Source organism: Vulpes lagopus, chromosome 10 (assembly GCF_018345385.1).
Source record: "Vulpes lagopus strain Blue_001 chromosome 10, ASM1834538v1, whole genome shotgun sequence".
Taxonomy (NCBI): Eukaryota; Metazoa; Chordata; class Mammalia; order Carnivora; family Canidae; genus Vulpes; species Vulpes lagopus.
In genome coordinates, this window is record NC_054833.1 from 48,878,264 (window position 1) to 48,900,766 (window position 22,503).

A 22,503-nucleotide genomic window follows, 5' to 3' on the forward strand; every position below is an offset into this window, starting at 1 on the left:
AGCAGTTAAAAACACTTGTTTGTTGATAAATTTCACAATTATGTGCAAATATGGCATATTTGCTAGGAGTTGGGAAATTTATGATTTTTAAACTGTGTAATATGACATTAGAATTCATACCACATACTAAAATTTAGTACAGATTATTGTGAGGTACTATCCTTCAGGAAGATTTTAAATTCAGAAACTTTATGTTTAGGATTTTGTTTTTTATGCACCTCGTTTGAGAATCAATAAGCGGATTTTGGCTTTATGTATGGGAAACCATGAACTCTACATGCGAAGAAGGAAGCCTGATACTATTGAAGTGCAGCAGATGAAGGCTCAGGCGAGGGAGGAGAAACATCAAAAGCAGTTGGAAAGGTAAGGAATTTAAGGCTTTGATTCTTAATCAAGTAGGTGGTCTAAAATTTAAGAATGCCTGTTTCTTTGACATACTCTGAGTTTACGTTTTTATATTGTTTTCATTGTACTAAAATTGAATATTAGCCTTATTCTCTTTTAAAATGAGTATATATACTTTTCAAATTAGAAATCTTTGACAGTTATTTCTGAGAAAGTAGCTTTCATGAATTCATAGATGTGTTTGTTTTTTTAACATGCTTGCTTTTCACTGACATTGGTTTGTGTACTGTATACATTTGGAATTTTCCAAGTTTGTTTTGCTTGTGGGTAGGAATTGCTGAGTAAAACTTTTGCTTTATTTTTTAAAAAAGATTTTATGTATTTATTTATTTGAGAGAGAGAGAGAGAGAACACATGCACAAATGGGGGAGGGAGGGACATGCCAACTCTGTGCTGAGTGTGGAGCCTGATGTGGGGCTTAATCTCGTGACCCTGAAATGACCGGAGCTGAAATCAAGAGTTGGACACTCAAACAACTGAGCCACCCAGGCACCCAGCTGGATATTTTGCTTTAAAACAATGTTAATGACACTGCAGAACTCAAGTGAAAAGTCAACTGTACAGAGCAACACCAGTACCCCTGCCAATAACACTGATTTTTCTCTTTAACCAGGTTCACTTAGACTTTTGAAAAAAGATACTATTAAATGTATATTAGAGTTTTGAAAATGGAAAGACGCTGAGTGAAAGCCTATTATTGACCCTGGAACCAGATTACTGGGTCCAGCAGCATAATTCCCAAATTTGATTCTAGATTGATTTGGACTTTTTATTTTATTTGAAAAAATTTAGAGACCAACCTACAGTTAACTTTTATTGAGGAAATCTTTGTAGTGTAGAATAACACAGTCCTCTGAGAAATAGAGTAGATCCTAAATAAAACAGAAGGGCCATAAACATATTTAAACTTATATTTCAAATGTACAGGAAATAACATGATATGAATCCAAGAATTAAGTGGATGCTCTGCTGGATAAAATTTGCTACTAAACACATAATGTTTGTGTTTAATGATGTGGGTTTTTGTCATAGTTGTTTTTTTCTTAAATACTCTGTGTAATTGAGATAGCTCTCCTCAGGTTGTTTGCCTTAGAGGCTGTGCCTTAGTTTACTGCATCACTAGACATTTTTTATATAGGCATGAAACTTTCTAGTAATTCCTACCCCATCATTAAAGATACTATATTGAATTGACTGGGATCACTCATTTTTTACTGCTCTCATGTGGCTTAGGATCATGTTGTGATTCTAGTCTTCCATGCTCGTTAAAGTAGTTCTTTATTGTGCTTTACTTTCTATATATTCATACCCATCATAGCCTTTCTGTCTCTCTCAAAGACAAGTTTTTTTTTCCTTCTTTCTTCTATGCACATTCACACTTATCCTCATTCTCTCTTTCTCCCTTCCCTTTTCATCACGGCCCATCTCTAAGATCTCCTGTTACAAGTTAAAAAAAATCATTCCATACTCATCACTCCATAAAATGTCCAGCTGTTCTGCTTATGTGTAGTGTTGCTGTATTATTTACATTATTAAATATATTTTTCCATTTGTCTTTTTTTTTTTTTTTAAGATTTTATTTGAGAGACAGCACAATCAGAGGGAGAAGCAGACTCCCTGCTGACCAGGGAGCCCCATGCAGGGCTCCATCCCAGGACCAGAGGATCATGACCTGAATCGAAGGCAGACACTTAAATAACTGAGCCACCCAGGCCCCTGATTTGTCCTTTATTTCTCACATGTAGAGGAGAGTGCTGTATGGCTTCTAGTATATGTAGTATGATTAATAAGTACCATTTGGTGATGGTGCTGTATTGAGTTACTCTAAAGCTTAGATGAAAGTGAAAGACTTTTTCTTTTCTCCCACAATAACAATCCCATGGTTTCTGTCTTGAATAAATTTTACAATCTTTCATTAGCAGACATTTATTGACTGCCTTGTACACTGTAGGAATTTAGTAGCTATTTAATTCATTTGAACATCTAAGGATATTTTATATTAGTCTAGCCACATGGGGGTATGGCAGGTCTTTCAGAAATGGCATGCCAAGTTTTCATTTATTCCCTGTTTTATAGTTCAGAAAGAGAAAAATGACAACTGTATATGTGGAAACAGTTTTGGTCAAGCCCATTGGCAGAGCAACCAGCAAAAATACTTGGGGAATGCTCAGAGCTGTACTGCTGGAAGCTCTCAGGCAAGAATAGTAGCTGGTCAGCGAGGGACCTCTTTCCCTACAGTACCTTGGGATGTGTGGCCATACTCTCTGCCCCTTAACTCCCATAACTTTGGGGTTTTGGCATTGAAATTGACATTATATACCAGGTGTTGTGGCCTCTGCAGTCTACGCTCTCAGTTATTTACATCCAAGTTAAATGCTAACTCATTCTGTAATTCCTGAACATGTTTTATAGTAGCTAAAATTGTTACCACATTTAAAAATGGAGACAGTTGGGATGCCTGGGTGGCTCAGCGGTTGAGCCTCTGCCTTTTGCCCAGGGCGTGATCCTTGAATCGAGTCCCACATCGGGCTCTCTGCACGGAGCCTGCTTCTCTCTCTGCCTGTTTCTGCCTCTCTCTCTCTCTGTCTTTCATGAAAAATAAATAAAATCTTAAAACATTTTTTTTTTAAATGGAGACAATTTAGACTCAGATACCCACATACTGATATGTAGCCAATCATAACTGGCTGCCTGTGTCAGTAGGACCCAGCTTCAAGGTTGCAAAGATTTCTGTGAGAAATACTGACAGTGGTATACAGACATTTGGCAAAGTACCTCGTGCTTAATAAATAGTACCTAGTATAATAATTTTTAATATTATTAATGTATAGTCTGAGTAGAAGCTGAATATAAATTAGCTCTTAATTTTCACTTAAGAAAAATGTAATCGAAGGGTACCTGGATGGCTCAGTTGATGAAGTGTCTGCCTTTGGCTCGGGTCTGGGATCAAACCCTGCATCAGGCTCCCTGCTCCGTGTTTGCTTCTCCCTCTGCCTCTGCTGCTCCCCCTGCTTGTGCTCCCTTGCTCTCTCTCAAATTAATAAATAAAATCTTAAAAAAAAAAAATGTAATGGAGTTCATCTGATAGTCTTTAAAAAGTAAGGTATTCTAAATATTTTATTTTCTGCATGTTAGTCCAGAGAATTGATAGTTTATCAATATGCTATTTATGCTCTTAAACTAGAATAACTTGGTCAAATGAGTGTTTCCAAACCGAGACTCTAAATAAAAACTTAAATTTCTCTTAGCTTAATCAAAAGAGGCTTCATGGGGAAAGGGGGGGCTTTACTAAGACTTGAAAGTTAGAAGTGGGCTTCAGACTTAGAGGAGAAACCCTTACAGTTCAGGTTTTGGCTTGGTGTACTAGGAGGTCACCATTAGCTGTCTGTTTTAGCTGTTGCCCCAAAGTTGGAGTCTCTTTCTGTGGTGGGGACAGATAAATATCTAGGAACTGTGGGAAGTTTGAAATTTAGGTGTATAGAGTAAGGGAAAAAAACTTCATTAGTAAAACTTTGCTGATGAGTTTATCAGAGACTGGAAGTTGAGAAATTACAGGGTTTTGTACCTGAAATTCAGAATTGACACCAAATGGCAGTGATGTCCTTTTTGAGAATATTTAGATGTAGTCAGATATATATCAGAGATGAAATAATTGATTTTTTTACACTAAAAAAGAAATTATTCCCATTAAAATAAATATTGATTAAATTTATGAAATAGTATTATCTGGTAGTACTTCATCTAATTCATCTTTATATTTCTGACCTTCACATGAAGTCTGATCCATGGTAGTCTCTCAGTAGTTGTGTGATGAGTGAGTGGGATGTATTTAAGAGAAATAGTCTCATTAGGCCCCTGGCAGATGCAGCAGAGTGAAGGAGGTGGTCTTTCACTCAGGATGATCTGTCTTAAGCAGTATTGGACACCTACTGTCATTCTAATGGAGTTGTCAGAGGAGATAAAACTGATTTACCATTTCTATCTAAGCATAAGTTGGTACTACTTTACGAATGAAAAGTGTGTTAATTCATGTTAATGATTGAAAATTGTTGCCCTCCCAGGTTATTTTACTTAAACTATTAAAAGTAAAATAACCTGTGTGCTATCAAGCTTTTCTTATTTCTCTCAAGGGGAACTGTTCAGTTAACTGTTTTTGTGGTGGCCTGTAACGTGTCAGAATTCATTGAGTATGCAATTGCAGTGATAAATCTCCTAATTTTTCCTCACATACAAGTCTGCATCAAAAACATGCTTTGCACACAGGGATGTATTTGACAATATTACTTTCCTAGCTGTTTTGTAAATTTGTCCCTTGAAAATCTTTCCAAAATGGCTAAATTTTTAATACCTTTTTTTAAAGATTTTATTTATGTGAGAGAGCATGAATACGAATGGGGGGAAAGGTGGAGAAAGAGAAGCCAACTTAGGATCATGACCTAAGCCAAAGGCAGATGCTTAACAGACTGAGCCACCCAGCTACCCCTTTTAACATCCTAGACATTTTCTGTGACCCCACAGAAAGAAATGCATTATATTCCAGTATGTGTGCATGTAACAGAGCAGTCTGATGTTTTTAACTCCATGGGGTTTTTTGTTGTTGTTGTTGTTGTTGTTGCTGTTTTTTTAAGCTCAGCTGAATATAATGAAGACTCTTAAAATATTTATACTTAGTTTCTTCTTGGTGTACTCAAAGTTCTTAGGTTTCATGTAAATATTTCTGCATATTTGTTTATAACAGTAATTCTAATTCCTCTTCAGGGCACAACTAGAGAATGAAAAGAAGAAAAGGGAGATAGCGGAAAAGGAGAAAGAAAGGATAGAACGGGAAAAGGAGGAGCTGATGGAGCGGCTGCGGCAAATTGAAGAACAGACGGTGAAAGCCCAGAAAGGTAGTGGCTTCCTTTTTTGACACTGGATTCACTGCTGTCTTGTCCAGTATTTCCTTACTGCTCATAAACCTCATCTGTCTTGTAGAATAATTACACATAATTATCATTTTAATACATAATGGGATCACATCATAAACGTGTTTAACTGAGGCACATACAGTGCTCATGTGCTGGTTTCTCTTTCACTTAAAAATATAGGTGTTTTCACATACACCCTTATATGTCAGAAATGACTTACGGTTCAGGGTTCCATAAACACATATTTTCAGTACTTGCTAGCATTTAAACAAAAGCCATTCTATTTGATGCTTTATGGATATTTAAGTACTTTAAGGCATCTGAGCACCTTAAGGCATTTTAAGCTAGTCTGACTATAATTAACTTTTGGAACTCAATCTAAATTTTTTTTCAGGATATTAAAAAAATACACAACACATAGATGTGAGCTTGGTTTTGGTAATACCTTGGGAAAAACCCACTTCCTGTGCAGAATGTAACCAAAATGCTATAGTGTATAGAAAGGATACATTAGATTTAGCGAGTAGTTTATATTAAATAACTCTAGAATATGCTACTTTCAAACAACAATTAGTTGGAAGAACAGAAGAAACAAAAAAGGTATTGAGCAAAGTAAGATTTTTTTCCCCATTCATAAGCAGTAGAATTTGGTGGGGGATGTAATATGAAATATATACTATTTATAAAACTAGAATTAACATCTGCTTTCCTGACAACTGGTAGAACCAACCATTAGTTTTTTTATTCTAGGTAGAATAATAACCTTAAAGTTTATTAAATAACCTTATTTAAGATTATTTTCATTCCTTCTATCAGGCTACCATGGTGGGGAGATCCTCTTGAGCAATGGGGAGAATAATTTGCAAATGTGTAACTAGAGGAGGAAGTCACAGAGATTGCTCTTAATCCACAAATTAATTGATTATTCTAATTCCAAGAGAATTGGAAATCATATTTCTAAGAGCAGAAATAGAAAAAAACCTATGCTTTAATCTGCTTGTTAGAAGCTTCACTTCTCAGAGCTAGAAAAGATCTACAAAACTATTTAGTTCAGAGATATTAAACAGACTTGCTTACAGACCATAAGACAAGGGCAGAACTTGTTCTTCTGAATTCCAACTTCATACTCTTTCTACTACTCTAGATGCCTTTTCATCAGTTAAAGTAGACCTTTATGAGGTGACTACCTTGTGCAATATTTTAGGAATACAAATAAGTAGCATGCATGGGAATGAAATCTGTGTGGTTGACAGAAATAAGATGTATTCATAAAAATATAAATAAAGTGAGTTAATGTGCACTACGTGCCATGTGAATACTCTGAGCAATACTTTAGAGGAAGAATGCTGTAAAAATACAATGTGTGTTTTTTAAAAATATGTTTAAAGAAATTTATTATACTGGTGTGATTTTAAAGAAAAAATTGAACAATAGAACTTTTAAATTTGCATATATATTTTTCTAAGAGAATAGGTACTTATTAAACCTTTTGATCTTGTTTATTTAGGATGTATAATAAAAATATTAATGATTTACACGCAGAAAACTGCTCAAGTCAAGAAGCACTAAAGAATATAAGGAAGATAGAACATAAGAAAGAATGTAGAGTATCCCTATCAAGACAATTTCAAATCAGTCATCTTATGGCAAAGGACATCTAATTTGTTTCTTGGGGTTTTTTCCCCCCTAAAATAAAGCTTTCCCAGGCTGTCCTAAAATCTTCATGTTTGTCTTGTAATTTATGCTAAATCCTTACTCAAAATGCAGTAACTCTGCTCATATCTAAGTCATAATATTTAGTAGATAAACCTGTAAGTTTTTGAGAAGAAACTTTTCTATACTTCATTATTGTTATTTTATTTTTAATTTTTAAAGTCATTACTATTGGAAATGAATTTTAAATCATTAAATAGAACCATTCTACCATTTATATTTCCATAATTCAGTTATTTATTTTTTATCATTTTAAACCATCTCTGAAGGTATATTTGAGATACAACAGAGCCAGTCTTGCATTCACTTAACTGTTCAAGTAAATATCAAACAAGAAACCACAAGACGGAGTTGAAATATAGTAATGTCATTCATTTTGCATACATATTAAGCACCTAGTGTTACTAGGTACTGTTGTAGATATTGGAGATATGATACTGAACAGCTAAGTTTCCTGATCTCATATAGCTTACATTTTATTGAGGAAAGACAGAGTAATAAAATTAATAGATAATAAAGATCATTTGTTTTGCGTGTTTGGGAGGAAGTAAGCATGGTAGTGTGATAAAAGGTCTTGTTGGAAAAAAAAAAAAGGTCTTGTTGGGAGTTTGGGGGGCTTGTGCATTTTATGTTTACATTGTTTATGAATAGGATTAAACAGTAGGAATTAAGCTTTAATCTATCGTTATTAAAATACGACCTTCAGCAAATCATTTTAATCTCTCAGTTTTCTTTAGGTTCCTAATTTCTAGAATGGAAGTAAATCTCAAATTTTTTGAAGAATTTTTGGAAAGTTTTTTAGAAAATTAATTATAAAGTATAACATACATATAGTAATGTATCTATCTCTTAGGTACAAAGCTTAATGAATCTTTACCAAGTGAATTTATTCCTGTGACTACCCAGAAGAACAAGATACAGAACATTCAGGGAACCTCCCTTGTGTCCTTTCCCAGTCATTTTTTTTACCCCAAGTGTGACTTAAACCATTCCGCTGTATATCATCATAGAGTTTAGTCTTATTTATTTTTAATAGCTTTGTTGAGATGTGAGTCACAGTACCACACAGTTAATGATTTAAAGTGTACAGTTTAATGCTTAGTATATTCAGAGTTGTGCCATTGAACAATTATATCATCTCAAAAAGAAATCCCATACCCATTAGAAGTCACTTAGATTTTTTTCTGAGTCCTCCCTCCCCCAGTCCTAGGTGACTACTAATCTGCTTTCTAGCTCTGTAGCCTTAAATGTTCTGGTCATTTCGTGTGAATGGAATCATGCAGAATGTAGTCTTTGGTAGCTGTCTTTCATGGAACATAATGTTGTTGAGGTTCACTCATGTTGTAGCTTGTATCAGGTACTCATTCTTTTCTTTGGCTGAATAATATTCCATTCTATGGATAGACTATATTTTACTTTTCATTAGTTAGTGAATATTTTGGTTGTTTCCACCATTTGGCTATTGGGAATATGTTGCTATGAACGTTTGTGTACTGGTTATTGTGTATTTGTATGTTTTTATTTCTTTTGAGTATAAACTTTTTGAGTAGATAACTGGGTCATATGTTAGGTTTATGTTTAAGTTTTTAACAAACTGCCAAACTGGTGTCTAAAATAACTATACCATTTTACAATCCCACTATCAGTGTATGATTTGTATGATCTATATATCCTTACCAACACTGGCTAATGTTAGTCTTTTGGATTATGGTCATCCTAGTGGATGTGAAGTGCTACTATGGTTTTGATGTGCATTTTCTGAGTGGCTAATGATGTTGAGCATCTTTCCATATGTTTGTTGGCCATGTATATATCTTTGGAAAAATGTATTTTCAGTTTTCCTCTCATTTTTCAACTCTGTTGTCTTTTTGTTGTTGAGATGTTAGAGTTTTTTTCTATATTTCGGTAACAGATGTCTTATGACATACCAGACATATGATTTGCAAATATTTTCTCCTATTCTGTGGGTTACATTCACTTTGATGATGGTGTTCTTTGAAGTCTACTGGTTTAAATTTAGATGAAGTCCAGTTTTTTAAAAAATATTTATTTACTTTTAGAAGGAGAGAGGGAGAGGGAGAGGAAGAGAGAATCTCAGACAGACTTTGCAGTGAGCATGGAACCCAGTCTCATGACCCTGAGATCACAACCTGAGCTGAAACCAAGAGTCAGAGGCTTAACAGACTGTACCACCCAAGCGCCCCAGTTTATTTTTCCTTTTTTGTTTGTGCTTTTGGTATCATGGCTAAGAACAGTCTTGCCTTTTTTTTGAACTACATGTAAACGAATTCATGTGCTTGTCTGTTTGGCTTCTTTTTATTGAAAACGTATGCCCTTATCTGTAGTTTGTTCTTTTACATGGCTGTGTAATATTTTATTGTGTATATATACCACATGCTACTGATGATAAACATTAGGGATAGTGCTAGTTTGGAGCTACTATATATAAACTAAGGCTGCTGTAAGCATTCTTAAGCGTGGCACTTAGGTATTAGTTTTGGGGAGGTATTTGCACCCAGTAATGGAATTGCTGTAACACGGCTACAGTTTGTTGTAGATACTGCCACCATTTTCCAAAGTGATTGTTATCAGTGCTCATTCTGGTAGCAGTAGTGAATGAAAGTTAAATTGCTCCATATTTTCATTATTTTGATGACTTGTTACTGTCAGTGTTTCTTTTTGTATTCTTTGTTTAGCCATTCCATTGAGTACAGTTAGTACAGTGCATTTTCTTTATGACTAATAATTTGATTTTAAGCACTTTTGAAAATGCTTATAAGTAATCCATAAAAAGAGAAATTACCAACCCAGGAACCCTTTTCCATGTCTTTTGCCTATTTTTAAAATTGGATTTTCTTTTTTTTTTTTTTTCTTATTGATCTGTAGTTCTTTTCATGTATTGTTAAAATCTCTCCATGGTTTGCCTTTTTTTCTCTCTTAATAGTGTCTTTTAAAGTTGTTCTTTAAGTTCCATTTATCACTCTTTTCTTATGGTTGTGAAGTTATTATTTTTTTACTACCTTCTTGATACTGCTTTACTTTTCACATTTTGGTCCACTATCCATATATAACTGATTTTTGTAGGAGTCAAGGGTTATTTTTTCCCATATATATTTTCAATTGACCCAGACCCATTTATTACTAGGACTGTCTATTGAACTATAACTACATCACCTTTGTCACAAATCCAGAAGACTGTATGTGTATGGGTCTTCTTCTGGACTGTTCTGTTCTATTCACCTATTTGTTAATTTTATCACCAGTGCCACACTGTTCAATTATCAGTTGTATCTAGAACATTTGAAGCTGACAAGTCTCATAAATGAATAATTGGCATACAAGGAAAAGTACATGTCCGTGTACAGTAGGAAGCATGTTTCAAAGACAAGGGCAAGCTATTAGGCTCTGGATTACTTAAATTTTACATTATCTTCAATGACATTGTTAATGGGTACATGTTGCATACTTTTATAAAATCTGAAGTTGAGAAAAGGAAGAAAATAATTATTTGAAAAAGTTATTATAGGGAGCCATTTAGTTGATAACAGGACAAACTACAGCTCCAGTAAAGCTTATTATGTATCTGCTAAGACTGGACTACTCAGTTGGGAGTCCTCAGTCTAGATGTTCTTCATATTTCACAGTATGGACTCTCTTCTGTGGTATTGCAAGGTGATGCACATCCTAGATCGTTCCTGGGTTGGTAATTTCTCTTTTTGCCATATTAATTGTACTTTTCCCTTCCTCCCATCTTCTATTCATAATTCTCTTCTGAATAGAGAGGTTCTGGAGATGGATAGTCTAAAAGATGAGGGTTATTAGCTATTGGGATGTCCTTGCTGCACACTTCTGTGTATTGAGGATGTGGGAACAGTGGCTGAATGTGGTGACAAGTTCCAGAACTCTGATTTATCTTCCACATTGGCATTTATTTCTAGCTTTTCTATGGATTCCCCCCCAGCTTCTACAAGTCTAGCCTTTCAGATTTTCTTTCCTTAACCTTTATTTTAAGTCACTGAAGGAGCTTCACATGTTCTTCCACATTTGCAGCTTTACTGGTTGTTTGGTGGTTATAAACATTTTATCTTTTAGGAGGATGACACTTCAATACATGACTCTACTTGCTCAAGGTTTTGCCAAAATAAATGAGTAAGTAGTGTTATCTGGGTCCCTGTCAATGACCTCCCGAATTTTATCTGTTTCTTTATGAGGGCTATGGATTGTGGACCTAAATGTTGAAAGGAGAATGAAGTTTCTAGAAAATACCATAACCATAAGGAAAATATTGATAACTTGGATTTCCATAATTATAAAGGGGACTCTGGCCCTTGGTATCTTGCAGAGGGTTTATAAGATGCCTGAAGATCTGCTTCTTCAGGATTGTCAGTGTTCCTCTAGGCTTTGTTATCTTTCTTCATGCTTTGCTTATTCTTCAGCTTTCCTAGATAAGCAGTATCTATTATATTTATGTTAATATCCTTACATTGCTAACTGCAATATCTGAATAATCTTTGGGCCCTTACAGTAGTCTCTTTTTCTTTTGTGGGGTCCTAAGGATGTTGGAGGGGGTCATTTGGTCCCATCTTCCTAGTATACTTGGTAATTTTGGTTGCATGCCTAACATTGAATATGAAACATTAGGGAGACTTTGGATGATGTTCTTTTCCTTTAGAGAGGATTTAATTTTGACAGGCAGAATATGAGCAGATCATGGGTGGAATTGAGCAGGGTTTCAGACTTTGCTGGTTTTTCCCTCCCTGCTAGTCTGTAGCCCTTTGTGAGGGTCTTCTGAGGGACTGCTTATTTCCTGGAGTCCTTCTGTCTTAGAGGGCCCTGAACACCAGCCTCTGACTCCTGGCTGCAAGAGAGTGTTGATCTTTGTGCTCAGCTCTTTAGCCTATCATAGCTGTTTTTTGCTTGTCTCCTTAGTTTTCTACCCCCATATGTGTACATTTTAGGAGTTGGCAAACATCTTGAGAGGAAATAGCATGAAGATTTTAGAGCTTACTTTTCTATTTACTCCTTTTAACTGTCTTGGCTTCTCAAGCCTTGGGTGCCTTGAGGTAGTACCTCAGTCTGCATCTCTGTCTTCTCAGCCTTGTTCAGCTACAGGCCTCAGGCTGCTGCACTCTGCTCCACCTCTGTTCCATTCTGCTGGGATTTTTGAATATCTATTTTTTTGTATACAAAATAAATACACACTCAAACCTATATTCTTGTTTATTCTTCTTTCTTACATAAAATGTGTACTGCACATACCCTTTTTTGCACTTTGCTGTTTTCAGCTAATACACTCTTAAACATCATATGCATACACTCCAAGAGATCTTCCTTACTTTGTTTTGCTATGGTGGTGTAATACTCCATTGCTTAGATGTAGTGCAGATATTTTAAAATTGCTTTTATAGTGAGTAATTGGTAATCACACATTCTTAATTCTATGATTTCTAAGAATTAAGACTATGGAACTTCCCTTTGCTTTTTTTTTTTTTTTTAAACAACAGTACTCTTTTCCTAAGGAAGAATGTGATACTTAATAAACTATTATCTTTGACTGGGAAAAGGAAGAAAACTCTATAATCCTTTTGGGATATAGTTCCTTAATGTATTTTTTACTAATTCTTTTGCAGTTATGTAGTTTCTAAGCTTTGCCCTCAGGGGAACATAAGAGATCATTTGGCTTGCAAAATCTTAGACCTGTCAGAAATCAATTTTTTTTTTTTTTTTAAGAAATCAAATTTGTGCTCAAACCTGATGGGGAAGGAGAGCCTTTCACAAATTTTATTAGCTTAAATTTCCTTGATCTACTCCCAAACACCATAACCATCTACATCAATGCAGTACTATTAATGAAAGAAGCAGCTTATTCTTGCAACCTTTAATTTTCTTCCTGAAAGAGCTGATCTTCTAAAAGAAGCCATATTCCTTGATACCCTCTTCCCATATGCCAGACCTCAAAAATTATAGGTCCTAGATTTCTATGAACCAGGGAAGCAAAATACTGATATTTACCTTTTTAAGCTAATCCTTCCCTGCAGGTGTTCTAATGGGATCCAAGGTCTTAGAGGCATGTTTGTTTCATAGAAATACTCTAATATGTGGATTTGTAAACTTTTCTGTAACGGGCCAGATAGTAATACTTCAGGCTTTGCAGGTCACGTGGTCTCTGGTGCAGTGATCAACTCTGCTGTTGCATAGTGAAAGCAGTTGTGTACTGTACATAAACATAGGAGGATATTGAACTAAATGAGGGTATGAGTTCCAGTAAAACTTTATTTACAAAAATAAGGCATTGGGTTAATGGATGATAGTTTTCCAGTCTCTGTTCTCATTTAACTGGGGAGGAAAGAAAGAAGTCATTTCAAAACATTCCTTTCTAGAAGAGACTAGATTTGAAGTTTTGATTTATTTTCAACATTTAAAATAATTTACACTTTTGAATAATTCTTAATAGATCACAAAAGAGCCATAGCCTTGTCTATATTCTTCAAAATGTTACTGCAAAAAACTGACAGAAAATAATGAATATTGGGAAATATTTAATTTAAAATTTAACTTTAAAACCCAAACTTATTTTTTTCCTCTTTCATAGTACAGAAGGAATTTTTGTTCTGAGAGAAAATGCATTGTTTTTATTTTCTTTAGTTTGCTGGTTTAGATGAATGATACAACAATGAGTTTTGTGTGCTTTATATATCAATCAACTAGATGGAAAGAATGGTTCTAAGAAAAGTTTGATAAGTTAGCTTGATGTCCCAGTTTTAGAAGGCAAATTCTAAAATGAACAGTCCTAGAGCTTAGACTTGGCAATATCCAATGTTATATACATTTCATCTGTATAGCCAGATAGCCACATAAAATTTTTACATTATTTTATCAAGAATTTAAACTTTAACCAGTCATTTCTCTTCCTGCCCCTCTCCAAACCTCCCAAGTCTTAACTGCAATTACCTAAATTAATTCTGACCAGGACCAACAAAATTAAGAATGGTGAAAAGAAGTGTGTGTGTTACAATTAGCTTTCAAACCTCACAACATACAGATTTGTAGTTGTTCCTCCTTTGGGGAGTATACAAAGAGGGAGAATCATTATTTATAGGACATTGCACCCTCTTAAACAGACAAATTTCTGTTGTTTTGTGTCCCAAAATGTCCTTGTTTTTAAACAAGAGTTGTCAGAATAATGTTTAAAAGTAGTACTTTTAAACTTACATAAAAATTTTTGGCTTTGTACTGATAATGTTTTTTTCTCACTCATCAAATAAGAAAACACTTAACTTTATGATCTGTATACTGAAAGATTAAAATTCATGTCACTTATCTCCAAATATTATCTTGTCTTCATACCTGAAGAATGAATATGTACCAATAATTCAAAAAATTTTAATAATTGATAGGATTCACATCAAAATTTCTGTTTTAAATCAGTATCGTTTTCAGTCTTAATGTCTTCAGTTTCCTTATCTGATACTTAGTAAAGTAAAAAAATTTCATAAGTTTTAAAGTGTATTGTTTTATAGAGTTTTGAAATAGATGGCAAGTTGTGTAGGTCAAAACTTTGGAGATATTATTTTTTTTAAAACTAAAGATGTACTTCTAGCCTATGCTATACATTGAATTACAAAGAATTTTCATTTCTTCAAATTTTTTGTATAGTACTTTAAAAAAATTATTAGGCTTTTGCCAAGTTAAAACAAAGTATATATATTTATTTGCAGATGTTCTAATTTTAGATTAGATTCTTCATTACCATTTTGGCTTTTTTCGATAATGAGGATAATTGGAATTAACCGCTGTTTGGTGGGGGGGTGGGCGGTGTACATATATTTGACAGAACTAGAAGAACAGACTCGGAAAGCTCTAGAACTGGACCAGGAACGAAAACGAGCAAAGGAAGAAGCAGAAAGGCTTGAAAAGGAACGTCGAGCTGCTGAAGAAGCCAAGTCTGCTATCGCAAAACAAGCTGCCGATCAGATGAAGAATCAGGAACAACTGGTCAGGAACCTGTCTTAGTTCTGTTTCAGAAAAAAGAACAATTGAGACAAAAGCATGATGAAACAAACCTTGTAAAATTCAGTATATTAACATCTGGAAGGCAAACCAAAGCTACAAAGTGTGGAAATAAACCTAAAAGTTTTATTTCGGCCTTAAAAAAAAAAAAATCACCTAAAAATAAAGACATTAAAATATAAATGGAGCCTCTTGCTAACAAAAGATTTCAGATTGACTTAAACTTTGCATAAGCCAGTAATGTGGTTTGTTTTTTTGTTTGGTTTTTTTTTTTTTTTTTTTAGATAAATTGACACTATGTTCTCATTCCTTCTTAGAAGATAACTGTAGGCCATAATTTATTGAATGTTTTTGTTTGTTTATTGAACTTGCAAGTATTGAGTAGGCATGACATTTAAAAGATCCTGGAATTAAGTATTAGCTCAGACATTTTACTTGCTACATGTCCTTGAGTCTTTGAGCTTCAGATCCTTCCCTTTGAAAAAGGGAGTAAAGGCACCAAATAGGATTGTTGGGGAATCCAGTGAGACTATTTGATAACATGCTCTTTAAACTAGAAAGCATTATATACATTGCATTTTTTTTCTTTTGTAGGCTTTAGCAAGTACTTTAATGATCATAGTTAAAAAATAGCACCTGAGTTGCACATTTAAGTTCCTGCTATGAAACCGGAAGACCTACTTGTCTATTAAATAATAAAACTGCTCTCACTTTGCTTACTAGTTCATAAGACGTACTATAAATATTTATGATCTTAAATATTACCCTTTTTAAAATAAAAGACTGTCTAAAAGAGAAACATATAAAACAGCCCAAGGATGTACATTAAAGCTTTGTTGACAGAGTGTTAATTTTAGAAATGTATTTTTTTTAAGTATTGGTAATCATATTCTTTATTTTAGGCAGCAGAACTTGCTGAATTCACTGCCAAGATTGCACTTCTAGAAGAAGCCAAGAAGAAAAAGGAAGAGGAAGCTACTGAGTGGCAGCACAAGGTAATCATTTGTTTCTTCACTCAGTATCATTTATGGAATATCTGTTTTTGTACCCAGTAGTATGCTGAGTTTATAGAGATAAATATAAGATATGGTCACAATTTAGAGGGAAAAGATAACTGTGTATATGAATGTGTGTATTGTAATAAATTACCAATCTGTTGATGCAAGCTAAATACTTTGGGAACACAGAAGAGGTGATTAATTTCTTTGGATTAAGGCAGGTGTTGGGGAAACCTTTCTAAATTTAAGCTGGATCTTGAATAGTAAATTGAATTTTGGAGTCGAAAAGATTAAAAGTGGTTAGAGACTGCAAAGTTCATCTTTCCAGAGGGAACTGAATGTGAATAGAATGTACATGGCAGACCTGAACCTAAACTTTGGAGTATAGGTTCAGAAATCCTGAGAGATGTAGCCAGAAGATTATAGAGGAAATTAAGTTGTAAAGGGCTTTAAATAAATTGCAAGATGATAGGGAGTGTCTGTAGACATTGGGCTTTGAAGATTTGGAAACAGGACTATAACATGATCAAGTATGGCTTTATAAAAATAATGTAGCAATCAATGTGGAGGATGGATTGTTCTAATGGGTAGATTACCTGAGAAAGAAGAGGAACAGGATTGTTGAGAGACATCTTGTGGTAGACTCAAGGGCATGACCACCAAATAATGGACATGAAGTCTTCAAGGGATGCAGTGAAGATGATACATACTGAAATTTCTTTCTTTCTTTCTTTCTTTTTTTTTTTTTTTTAAGATTTTATTTATTTGAGAGAGAGAAAACAGAGGGAGAGAGCACAAACGGGGTGGGGGTGGGGGTTGCAGAGGGAGAGGGAGAAGCAGACTCCCCTGAGCAGAGAGCCTGGCTCAGGACCCAATCCCAGGACCCCAGGATCATGATCTGAGCCGAAGGCAGATGCTTTACCAACTAAGCCCCCCAGGCACCCCAGGAGTTTGTACTTTTTAGACCCTTCCACCATTTGCTCACTCCTGATCCTCCCTGACACTCTCCACTTCTGGTAACCAGGAATTTGTTCTTTGTATCCATGAGCTCTGTTTTAAAATTTTTTTTACACTTACATATAAATGAGATTATATGCTATTTGTCTTTGTCCTACTTCACTTTGCATAATGCCCTCAAGTTCCATCCATGTTGACATAGACAGCAAGTTTCTTTTTATGGCTGAATAATATTCACGTGTATATGTAAACCACACTCTTTACCCAGTCATCCTTTGATGAACAGTAGGGTTGCTCTATGTTGGCTGTTATAAATAAGGCTGCAGTGAACATGGTGGTATATATTGTTTCAACTTAGTGTTTTCATTTTTGGGGAATAAATACCTAGAAGTGGAGTTGCTAGATCATATAGTAGTTCTATTTTTAATTTTTTGAAGAACCTCTGTAGTGTGTTCCATAGTGGCTGCACCAATTTACATACTCACTAATAGTGCACACAGGTTCTCTTTTCTCCATGTCCTTGACAATACTTGCTATTTCTTTTTGATAATAGCCATTTTGAGTGGTGTGAGGTGGTAGCTCATTGTGGTTTTGATTTGTATTTCCATGTTGATTAGTGATGTTGAGCACCTGTTCCATGTGTCTGTTGGCCATCTGTATCTTTTATGGAAAGATATCTTTAGATCCTCTGCCCATTTTTAAATTGGATTGTTTTTTAACTGTTGTATGAGTTTCTTATATACTTGGATATGTGATTTGTAAATATTTTCTCCCATTCAGTAGGTTGCCTTTTCATTTTTTTAATAGTTCGCTGTGCAGAAGCTTTTTAGTTTCATGTAGTCCCACTTGCTTATTATTGCTTTTTAACTTTACTTTTGGTGTCCAATCCAGAAAATAATTGTCAAGACCAATGTCAAGGAGCTTGCTACATATGTTCTCTTCTAGGAGTTTTATCGTTTTAGATCTTATGTTCAGATTCATGATCATTTTGGGTTGATAATCTGTATGGTGTGTAAAATAGTGGTCTAGGGGGGAGGAGGGAAAGCGGCGAGTAAGATGGAAGATGAGGAGGTCGCTGAGAGCTGGGAGGAGGCGGCAGACAGCGGGCAGGAAATCCAAATCTCCTCCCAAAGTGCCCATTGTGATTCAGGACGATAGCCTTCCCACGGGGCCCCCTCCACAGATCCGCATCCTCAAGAGACCCACCAGCAACGGTGTGGTCAGCAGCCCCAACTCCACCAGCAGGCCAGCCCTTCCTGTCAAGTCCCTAGCTCAGCGGGAGGCGGAGTATGCCGAGGCCCGGAAGCAGATCCTGGGCAGCGCCAGCCCTGAGGAGGAGCAAGAGAAACCCATCCTCGACCGGTCAACCAGGATCTCCCAACCTGAGGACAGCAGGCAGCCCAATAATGTGATCAGACAGCCTTTGGGTCCAGATGGGTCACAGGGCTTCAAACAGCGCAGATAAATGCGTGCGGGAAAGGATGCCGCCACCGCTGCCGCCATCACCGCCTCTTGGGTCGTCCGCCACGGGTCGCACTGCCGTGGCAGACAGCTGGACTTGAGCAGAGGGAACGACCTGACTTACTTGCACTGTGACCCCCTTTGCTCCGCCCACTGTGACCTTGAACCCCATGCACTGTGACCTCCCTCCTTCCCCCCCCTTCCCACTGTGATTGGCACGTCTATAAGGGCTGTCCCAAGTCAATGGAAAGGGAAAGGGTGGGGGTTAGGGGAGGGTTGGGGGGACCCAAGAAGGACTCAGAGTAGAGAGTCAGACAGTGTCACTCGGCCACTTGGGGTAAAGCCAGTGCCAGCAATAACAGTTTATCATGCTCATTAATTTGGGATTTCAAAATATGGATGAGAACTCCCGTCCACCCACCCGCAAGTGCATGTCTTCATCACTTAAAAGCAAGTTCCATTTGAAAATGTCCTTTCTTTTTTTTTTTCTCCTTCCTACTTTTGTTTGTTTATACAAATAATCTGATTTGCAAGAAAAAGTGCATGGGAGGGGTTTTAGCAGTTTAATGAATTTTTAATTGAGAAAGGGTAGTTTGGTAGTCTACTTAAAAATGTTTCTGGGAAATTCACCAGAAACATTAACCAATAGGACTTTGGTGAGCTTAGCTTCTGTATTCCTACTGCCGCCCAGAAAAGGGGCAGGGCTCTGCAGCCCCCAGGACAGATGAGCACCCCATGCCTATACCTCCCTCCCCCAGCTAAGTCCCAGGGCATCTTCGCCCTACCTGGAGACTGAGCTAGCTCTATAGGCTCAGAGAGCCTGGGGAGGATGCCAACCCCACCTCTAGTATTTTGGGAGATAGGGAAAGTGAACAGACTTCCCCTTCCCATACCCCTCAGGGTGGTTCCCTGCCAGCCAGGCTTGCTCCTTCTAGAAGAGAGCAGGGAGTGAGATGCACTCCGGGCTCGGAAGTAAGGAATGTGAGACTTGCTCAGTGTTTTGCTGTTAGCCCGAGGAGAACCAGGAGAAAGTGGTTCCAGGACTCTGAACCTCCTGCCCAGTGTGCTTGGAAGGTGGATAGATCTTCCCACTCCAGCAAGGCTTGAACTCTCAAGAGTCTGTGGAGCACCATCTCTGTTGATGGCACCATGCCTAGTATATTTCCTTTGTGAAATCACTACCTTGGGAGCAGACCATTCTGAATACATGTGGGAAAAGGCAAGCTGTGCATTGCAAAGATTGGTGGTGACAGACCATAGACCCAGGCCACCCCTCACCCATTTCTCCAGAGCAAGGCTCTGGAATGACGGCAGTTTCCCCTCTGTCCCTAGAGCCTAGAGATTTGCTTTGGCTCTTTAAGGTGGGAGAGGCTAAGAGGGCAGCTGCCTAGAGCAGCTGTGTGTGTGTTTGTATAACTGGGTCCTCTCAGGCTTTCTGGTCTCTTCCATTGCACTGCGCCTTATCCCTCAGCCAGCCAGGTAGCCTCCCCACTCAGCGGATGAATTTTGGAGTGGGTGATAGGACATTTTGTGATTAGGGCAGCTTGCGGTGGCCAAGGTGGCAAGCTAGGTTTTGCAGGCTCACTCCACCTTTGGTTTACCTGGCTCTCAGCCTTGCCCTGTGGGAATGTAGGTCAGGCCCAGTAAGCCATGTCCCACTGCATCTCCCGCTGAGGAGGAAGGGCCAGCTGCCCGTTGAATCAGCAGCTAGTCCACAGCATAGCCTTATAACCATGAGCAGCCAGGAAATGGTGCATGAGCAGAGCTGGAACAGAGCTTCAGTCACAAAGAGGCCACAGGCTGTTGGGTTGTACCCACAGGCTGTTGTAAGAGGGATGATCCCCCAGAAGTGGCCAAGGAAGAAGATTGGCTGCTGTCTTTATAGTTCCACTGCCCTGACCAAGTTTCCTCCTTCTAGATGTACAGTGTCTAGCCTTCATGTAATAGTAGTTTCTGGCCCAAGATGAGACTGTCCTTTCAGTTGGAGAAGGGTACAGAGGTAGGCCAGGTGGGATGGCCAGGAATACTGATTGCTCAGCCATCGGGACCACCTGCTCTTGCCCCCCTCTCCCCTAGTGGGAGCCGAAGGGAAGGCTGGCTGATGGGTGTCTGTGGATTGAGGATGTAGTAGGGACTGGTGTTCCCACCTCCCTCTGGCCAAAGATGGGGCTTTGCCCACTGTACCTGCCACCACCCATCAACAGTTGTACTCTTGGCTTCCCAGATGGAGAGGTGGCAGGCAAAATTTTAAAGAGAAAGAAATGAAAACGAGATGTGTTGGGGGGAGGTGGGAGGGTTGATGGGAGAATGGTTTGGATTTTGTGTGTGGGGTTTTTTGTTTTTTGTTTTTTGTTTTGTTTTGTTTTCTTTTTTCTTTTTTTTTTCTTTTTTTTTTTTTTGATTGTAACTTTCCTTAAGTGCTTCTTCTTCTTTTTTTTTTTTTTTGTTTTTTTCTTTTAAGTAAGCTGCAGGCTTTGGCTTGGAAAACCCCAGGGGAGGTGGGGGTGGGGCAGAAACCTGAGGCTGCTGCCTGTTTATCTGCCTTCATGGTACTGTCCCCCTTTCCCCCAGCTCCTCCCTGACCCCATGAGCCAGGCCTCAGACCTTCCAGCTAACCGCTTCCCATGAGCCACTACTCTGATGTCAGCCTATAACCAAAGGAGCTGGGGGTCCAGGCCTGGTGACCAACCCTTCTCAGCCCACTCAATCAGGGTGCTCCCCACCTGCAGGCAGGAGGCAACACCCTATCTGCTACCATCAGCCCCTTCCAGAGCCCACTGCCCCGCCCTGCCCTGTCCAGCCCAGCCATACCCTGCTCTGCCCCATGTGGGGATGCTCTGCTCAGGGATGGGCGGGCAGGGCTGCCCCAGCCTCCCTGGTAAGCAGAGGCTCTGGAAACGTCCGGGGTCCTGTTTTCTGCTCGTGTGATCCCAGGGGTGCATGTGGGCCCCTTGGGTGTCTGAACAGAAGGGCATGGGAGGGAGGGCCGCACCCCTGCAGTCCTGCTCTGCTGGTCTAGCAGGCAGCTGCCTACCCCACCCCACCCCGCACCGCGGGCTCCTGAGTCGGCAGATTAAGCATTTTATAAATTGTATTTTAAATACATGTTTTAAACTTGTCAAAAAAAAAAAATAGTGGTCTACTTTTATTCTTTAGCATGTGTCTGCTGAGTTTCCCCAATACCTGGTTATTGAAGAGACTGTCCTTTCCTCATTGTATATTTTTGGCTGCTTCACTGTAAATTAATTGATCATATTTGTGTGAGTTTATTTCTGGGCAGACTACATTCAAAATTGACCCAAAATCTTTTATAGCTAATTTGGCAGGACAGTGTCCAGATTAGGACTTTGCATTGTATATGTTTGTTCTAAGTCTCTTTTAAAATAGGACAGTCCTTTTTATGATACCAAATTATTGCAAGGACCTGCAGACTGTCCCTTCTCCTTTATTTTTGTTTAGTTGCTTCCTCGTGGTGTTACCTTCTCCTTTTATTATCATTAGTATTCCTTGTAAACCGGAAGATAGACCTAAAAATTTAAAGGATTGAAGTTAAAAGTTTTTGGCTACAATGCCTTAGAAGTGAGACTGCCATATAATTTATCACCCAAATCAGAACATATTTTAGAGTGAAAGGTGTTGTTATTACTATAATTATGGACCACAGTGTAAAACAGGACTTTTCTAGGCAAACCAACAATATACCACCCAAATAATTGGTAATGTTGGCTATTTCCTGTTGTATTATCTCAGGAGACACTTATTAACGGGTTAACCTAGCATAAATGATTTTAATTGATGACTGGATTAGAGTAATGATGGTCCAATTCCTCATGACTGGGTGACATGTTCCCCCTTGTGGCTAAAACATGATCTCTTAGATGTGGCATTCATTGGCATTATATTAGTACCATTTCTCATCAACCATTTGCATAACAATTTTAGCAACATTTGATCATTCTTGCCAGAATTAACAATTTTATTAGGTTTTGCAAAGTGACGTATTTTAGTTCTGTCACTCCTACCTGCTGGCATTCCTCTATAAAAATAGAGCT

At 37.6% G+C, this 22,503-nt stretch overlaps 1 protein-coding gene and 1 pseudogene across 7 annotated transcripts in view; both read left to right on the plus strand.

Moving 5' to 3' along the window:
* RDX (radixin) overlaps nt 1-22,503 on the plus strand; it is an 86,050-nt gene that overhangs the window by 39,831 nt on the left and 23,716 nt on the right. For all 7 annotated transcript variants that reach the window (XM_041771703.1, XM_041771706.1, XM_041771702.1 and 4 more), the window contains 4 exons: nt 200-363; nt 5,164-5,294; nt 14,860-15,020; nt 15,938-16,030. In XM_041771703.1, the coding sequence (XP_041627637.1) occupies nt 200-363; nt 5,164-5,294; nt 14,860-15,020; nt 15,938-16,030 (549 nt within the window). The remainder of the gene's footprint in view (nt 1-199; nt 364-5,163; nt 5,295-14,859; nt 15,021-15,937; nt 16,031-22,503) is intronic.
* LOC121500180 lies at nt 18,032-20,728 on the plus strand (annotated as a pseudogene).